This window comes from Petaurus breviceps, unplaced genomic scaffold (assembly GCF_028583685.1).
Source record: "Petaurus breviceps papuanus isolate PSGF00001 unplaced genomic scaffold, PetGlider_PUasm1.0 186, whole genome shotgun sequence".
NCBI lineage: Eukaryota > Metazoa > Chordata > Mammalia > Diprotodontia > Petauridae > Petaurus > Petaurus breviceps.
Genome location: NW_027185798.1, coordinates 635,053 through 641,052, shown reverse-complemented (window position 1 = coordinate 641,052; position 6,000 = coordinate 635,053). Strand labels below are relative to the sequence as shown.

The 6,000-nt window shown below is 51.0% G+C and overlaps 1 protein-coding gene across 1 annotated transcript in view; it reads right to left on the bottom strand.

Moving 5' to 3' along the window:
• Positions 1-2,923, bottom strand: part of CHRNG (cholinergic receptor nicotinic gamma subunit) — an 11,224-nt gene extending 8,301 nt beyond the window's left edge. The window contains exons 1-5 of the mRNA XM_069089135.1: positions 2,741-2,923; positions 2,093-2,232; positions 1,856-1,900; positions 1,480-1,589; positions 527-683 (exon numbers count right to left, since the gene is read on the bottom strand). Of these exons, the coding sequence (XP_068945236.1) occupies positions 527-683; positions 1,480-1,589; positions 1,856-1,900; positions 2,093-2,232; positions 2,741-2,789 (501 nt within the window). The 5' untranslated portion in view covers positions 2,790-2,923. The remainder of the gene's footprint in view (positions 1-526; positions 684-1,479; positions 1,590-1,855; positions 1,901-2,092; positions 2,233-2,740) is intronic.
• Positions 2,924-6,000: the final 3,077 nt, after the last annotated feature.

Below are 6,000 nucleotides of genomic sequence, written 5' to 3'. Positions count from 1 at the left end.
GGAGAAGGAAGTGAGAGAAACAGGAAGACGGAAGGGAGAAAGGGAAGAGAGAGGAAGAGATACATTTAAATAAAAAGAGAAGGGAGAGAGTGGGGAGAGAGAAAAAGAGGAGGAAGAGGGAAGGGAGAGTGAGAGAGAGAGAGTAAGAGAGAACGATGATGGAGGCTCACCCATCCATAGTATTTATGGAAAGGTTCTTGTTTTCTGCCAATAAGGACTGCTCCCAAGTATACCACCCCTTCCATAAAAATCATAGATGCAATAAAGCGGGAAGAGATTTTAAAGGCCATTGAGTCCACCCTCCCCGGCCCCACTTTCCAAGTGTCCTCACTTGGGCATGGACTCCGAAAGCTTGCCCAGCGTCACCCAAATGGTGAGTGGATTGGCCCCGACTGGAGCCGGCTCGTCTGAGCCTCAAGCCTGCATGCTTGCCTCTCCCAGCCCCCTCCTTCCAGCTGCTCCCCTCGCCCTTCCAGTCCCAGCCCCAGCCCCAGCCCCAGCCCCAGCCCCAGCCCCAGCCCTCTCACTGGAAAACCAGGGAGCAGTTCTGCCAGTCGAAGGGGAAGTAGGTGACGGTGACCCGGCAGGAGGAGCGGAAGATGGCCGGCGGGAGCCAGTAGATGCAGCCGTTGGGGGATACGAGGACGTTGCAGTACAGGGCCACTTCAAACACGCCGTCCACACTGGTAGATGCGCAGGGGGCCAAGAAGGACCAGGCTCTGCCCAACTAGCCCTTGTCTTTGGAATTCTCTCCTAGAGGCTTCCCTGAGTTCCACCTGGTCCAGACGCCCTCCCCGCCTCCCCCCGCAGACCTGTCTTTCTCTTGTCCTGGACAAGATGACCTAATCCCTGGCCCCCTAAATTCAGACACCACCCTTCAGCTCAGGGCTCTCCTCCTCTCCGGAACCCTCTCAGAATCTCCTGGATAAAACCCTCTCTTCTCAGACTTTCCGAGACAAACCTGTGGCTGTCTCTCTCCGCTGTCCCTCTCACACCCGATCTCAAGCCACTGGATACCTGTCCCAGCCACCCGCCCCACCTCAGGAAACCGCAGGCTCCTGGAACAGCAGGAACTTTCCTTTCTGTTCTCCTCTCCCGGTGCCTAGCACAGTTTTGGGCACAGAGCAAGAGCTTAAGAAGCATGGGACTAAATGGGATTGAATTGTAGCCCCGCAAGTATTCCCCCAAGTCCCCAAGAACTAGCCTCTGCCCCGGAGCAAGTATTCTTCATCTCGCCTTAGACCCCAGCAACTCTGAACCCGTCCGCCTTCCCCATCATCCCCTTCCTCCCTCTCCCACGCCCAGGTCCTTTCAAATCTCCGAATCCCCGAAGCACAGAAGAAAGGTACTTGAGGGCAGGCTATCTCGAGGAGCGCCAAGGAGGCAGGTCATGACTGCCAGTGCATCAGCGGATGGATTCTCTTGTGCCCTAGAACCTCCGCCTCCTCCCCCATTCAGTGGCCCCTTCCTCCCACTTACTTGTTTTCCAGAACAACGTCTGGCCTCCACACCATGGTGGAGGGAATTCTCAGCACCCACACGTCCTCATAATCTACGGGGTCCCATCGCAGGCGGTAATCACACCATTGCTTCAGTAATGAAGGGCCAGGGAGCGCGGAGCAGGTTAGTTAGCAGCCCGGTCACACGGCCTCTCCCACCCCCACCCCCATCCCACACCTCCAGCTCCAGAGGCCCAGGACCCTGGCATCACCCTCAGCCCTCCCGGGACAAGGGACTTTGAACCCACACTGGGAATGGGGTGAAGGAGGGGCTGGGAATAGCAGCTTCTGCCCGGGGAGTCCTAATGAGACCTTGGAACCAGGGCCCCGGAGGGGGAGAGGCCAGGGGTTCTTACCATCTCTATCCAGACATTGGTGGTGAGTGCCTCTTCCCTTTCATTCTAGGGGCATAAAGGGAGGCCTCAGCACCCCACCTTCCACTGCCAGCTCTGCTGTCCAGTGAGGAGGTCAATTAAACCACCCCTTTCTCTTCCTCTGCCCCCTTCCCCACTCTGCCCAGCAGGATTCCTTTGAATCATCCCTAGACAGCCCAGCCCAGTTAACGCCATGGCCCTCCCCGAGGCCCAGCTCACCAAGGAGATGAGGTTGGTGAGGGTGAGCTTCAGGCTGACGTTGACAATATCCGAGTCCATCTCGGCTGGCCGCAGGCTGGGGTTATAATTCCTCATCAAGTCAGCCAGCAGCTTCTCTTCCTGGTTCAGGCCTTGGACTCCTGTAAGCAAGGGTCTTGAGCCAGGAGAGGAGAGGGCAGAGATAGAGGAGAGAGAAGGGAGGGGGAGGAGGAGGAGGAGGAGGAAGAAAAAGAAGGGAAGGAAAAAAGGAGGAGGAACAGAAGGGTATGAAGGAGAGGAAGAGGCAAAAGAAGGAAGAAAAAGAGGAAGAGGAAGGAAAGAAGAGGAAGAGGATGAAGGAGAAGAAGAGGAAGAAGAAAAGAGGGAGGAAGATGAAGAAAAGAGGAGGAAGAGGAAGAAAAAAGGGGAAAAGAGGAGGGAGAGGAAGAGGAAGAAGAAAAGAGGGGGAAAGAGGAAGAAGAGAAGAAAAGAAAAGAGGGGAGAAGAAAGACCAGGTAGACATGGCGGGATGAGCAGACAGGCACTAACACCAGAAGGGGTCCTGGGGAGTGCCCCCCATACCCATCACCTGCTCTCCAGCTCCACCCCTCATACCCCTGAGTCTCCTGCCTGGTGCCACCCTCCCTCCCCCCTCTCCAGCTTTGGTACCCAGGCAGCCAGCCAGCAGAAGCAGTTCTAGCCTCCCTAGCCAGGGCATGGTGAGCAGGGACCGGAGTGGGGAACAGGAGGCAGCTTCCCAGCTCTGGGGGCAGATCCTAGCTTCTTCAGAGCTGTCTTTTCCTCTTGCTGGCTCCCCCCGCCCCCCCCCCCCCGCCCCTCCCTTCTCTTCTCTCACCCTCACTTATACACATGCAACTCTGCTCAGCTGTCTGGCCACAGCATTGTCAGCTGTTCAGCCTGGGACACAATGCCAGGTTCGAGTTACCGGAAGGGGAATGAGGGCTGTGGAGGGTCCCTTCCCCCATGGCAGACACTTTCAAGTCCTCCCCTCCTGCCTATCCCCATCCCCATTTCCAGGGACAGGAGCCAAAGACTCACCTCCTAGACAAATGGGAAGGAAAGATACTGGGATGAGAGCTCTAGTGAACAGTTGGGGCTGGGGCTGCTGCCATTTCCCACTCCTGGAACTCAGGGCTCAGGCAGCCACAGAAGGAGCCCTGGAGCCCAGTCAGAGGCCCGGAGCCAGATCCTGGCTCTGCTGCCACCAGAGTAACAGGCAAGCGACTGCTCCAAGCTGCACTTGTTTCCTCACGTGTAAAGTTTAGGGTTAGAAGCTGTCGGCCTCTTCAGATTCTGCATACCTCCAGGACTGTGTGTGGAAGGGAATCTTGTGCTAGAACCAGAGCACCCAGAGCTAAGCCTGACTCTGGATGGCCCGTCACCCCCATTTTACAGAGAAAGGATTGAAGCCACATGAGAACTGGGTGGCTCAGTGGATAAAGCACTGGGACTAGAGTCAGGAAGACCTGAGTTCAAAACTGGCCTCAGACAGACACACATTTACTAGATGTGTGACCTTGTTTGTGTGACAAACGTCACCCTGTTTGTCTCGGTTTCCTCATCTGTAAAATGGGCTGGAGAAGGAAATGACAAAGCCCTCAAGTATCTTTGCCAAGAAAACCCCAGATGTGGTTGAGAAGAGTCAGACATGACAGAAAGGACTGAACCACAGCAATAAACTTGCAGTTCATTGAGGTTTAGTCCTGGGAGTTCCTTGAGAACAGGGACCCTAATTTTGCTTTTCCCATGTCATCAGTTCAGCACCCAGTGCCTGGCACACAGTACAAATAAAGGAGAAACTTGTTTGTTTATTGGCTGACTTGCCCCAGGTCTTAGGGCTTGGGTAGAGTGACTTGGCATCCAAGTCATCTAACTGGGAATCTTGGGTTCTTGCCCCAACGGGCAGCCAGGTGATTTGAAGGATGCCTTAGGGTCATCGATTTGGATGGAAGGGACTTTCTAGGTCCTCTCGTCTAACCCATCTTGTTGTTAAAAATATTCCTGAAATAAAGTCTGAATTTTTGCTGCCTGGCATTCAAGGCTCTAATAAATTGGCCCCAACTTTCCTTTTCAGTCTTATCTTCTTCTATTTAATGGTTTTATGGGTTCTAGAGCTGGAAAGGACTTTATAGATCTTCCAGCCCAATCCTTACATTTTATAGATGAGGGAATTGAGATCTAGGGAATTAGAAGGACACCCAAGAGTATATAGATCCCAAGCATTTAATCCTAGACTTGAACCCTCCACCCTGACTCCAGATCTAGAATCCTTTCTCACACTCTAGGACTCTTCCCATACACCCAGTACTTCCTTGCTTCCTTATCTGGTTCCTCTGCTTGGAATGCTCAACTGCCTCTTCCCCCAACCCCCAACTCTCCCTCTCCTGATCTTCCTTCTTCTTCCTCCTCATCCACCTTAAAATGGATTTTTGCTTAGAAACTAATATATGGTTGGTTTTTATCATAATTTGCCCTCTGGACACCATTTCAATGGTACTGCTGAAGGGAGTAATACACACACATTTGTATTCTATTAGATGGCTGTGGCCATGTAAGTTAGAATGGAAACTTCTTGAGGGCAAGGACTGTTTCATTCTTTGTCTTTGTATTCTCAGCAACTGGCAGAGCTCTTTGCCAAATTGTCCTGGCTTGGGCAGAAACTGACACACCTGGAACATAGTAGGTGCTTAATAAATAAAAGCCTGTTGATTGATTGATTCTGTGTCTTGGAAAACTCCTGTCTCCCACCCAGGCTATTGGACATGTTAGCACATTGTAGCATATCCTGGATACATCTCAGTATCTGGCATGAGGGGTAGGGAGGTGGTCTCCTCATTTCCCTTGACCAATGAGTGACTAGGAGGGGAAGGGTAAGAATTTTTTAAAGGGTTATTGACGTGCTTTTATTTTGCTTTAAAAACATTTGCAGATTAACTCCCATTCCTTGAGAGTAACAAAATAAAACAATGAAATAGAACTGACAATATACTGACCTCATCTGAAAGTACATGTAACATACCACATCTGTACATCCCTCCCACCGCCATATCAAAAAAAGGTTTTTTTAATGAATAGAAATCTATTTTCTCTCCCTAAAAAAAAGAAATTATGTGAAACTAATTTGCATAGACAAGCAAAACAAACTCCCTCATTAGCTGTACAGAGAAATCCCTGTCTCATTCTGCATCTTAAATCTCTTCCCTCCATGTCAGGAGGGCAAAATGTGCAGAAATGGAAATCTGCTGGGCAGAGGGCAGGCAGGGCACGGGAGATGTGCCCACAAGAGACACCTGCTTTATCTAGTTATTGTTGGGGATGGCTATTAGCAGGCTGATCATGGGACAAGTTGCTCAATCAAACAACAGTCAACAAACATTTATTAAGCACCTACTGTGTGTCAGGCAATGGTTGGGGCATTTGAACTCTGTGAACCACACAGTTCCTCATCTGCAGACTGGATGCAATACTTGCATGACCACCCTCTCCCCCTAGGGTTGCCATGAAAGAGTAGCTTAGTAAACATGGGAAGTCTGTGGTGATGTGACTCATTACAGCTGTTGTAGCTGCTGTCAGAGGTATTTCTGTGGAAGTGAATTTTCCAGATAACTGGAATTGGAACTTTTAGTAATAACAGTTTTCTAGTATTGAGCATTCTGAGTGTCAGTGTATATCAAATTCCTTGGGGATCATGCCCTAGAATTCTATTGAGTGGTACAGAAGAGTTTGCCCCTAAACTAAATGGCCCCAGGTCACTGGATCTTACTAGTCCTTTTGTCTGCTTTTTTAAGTTCTGTCTGCGTTGTATAATTCTTCTGTCTGCTTTCCCCAGGGCCAGCTGTCAGCTCTCCTTACTGTCAGTGAACTCTGGTGCTCATTGGAGGGACTGATACTAAGCATTCTGGGTGAAA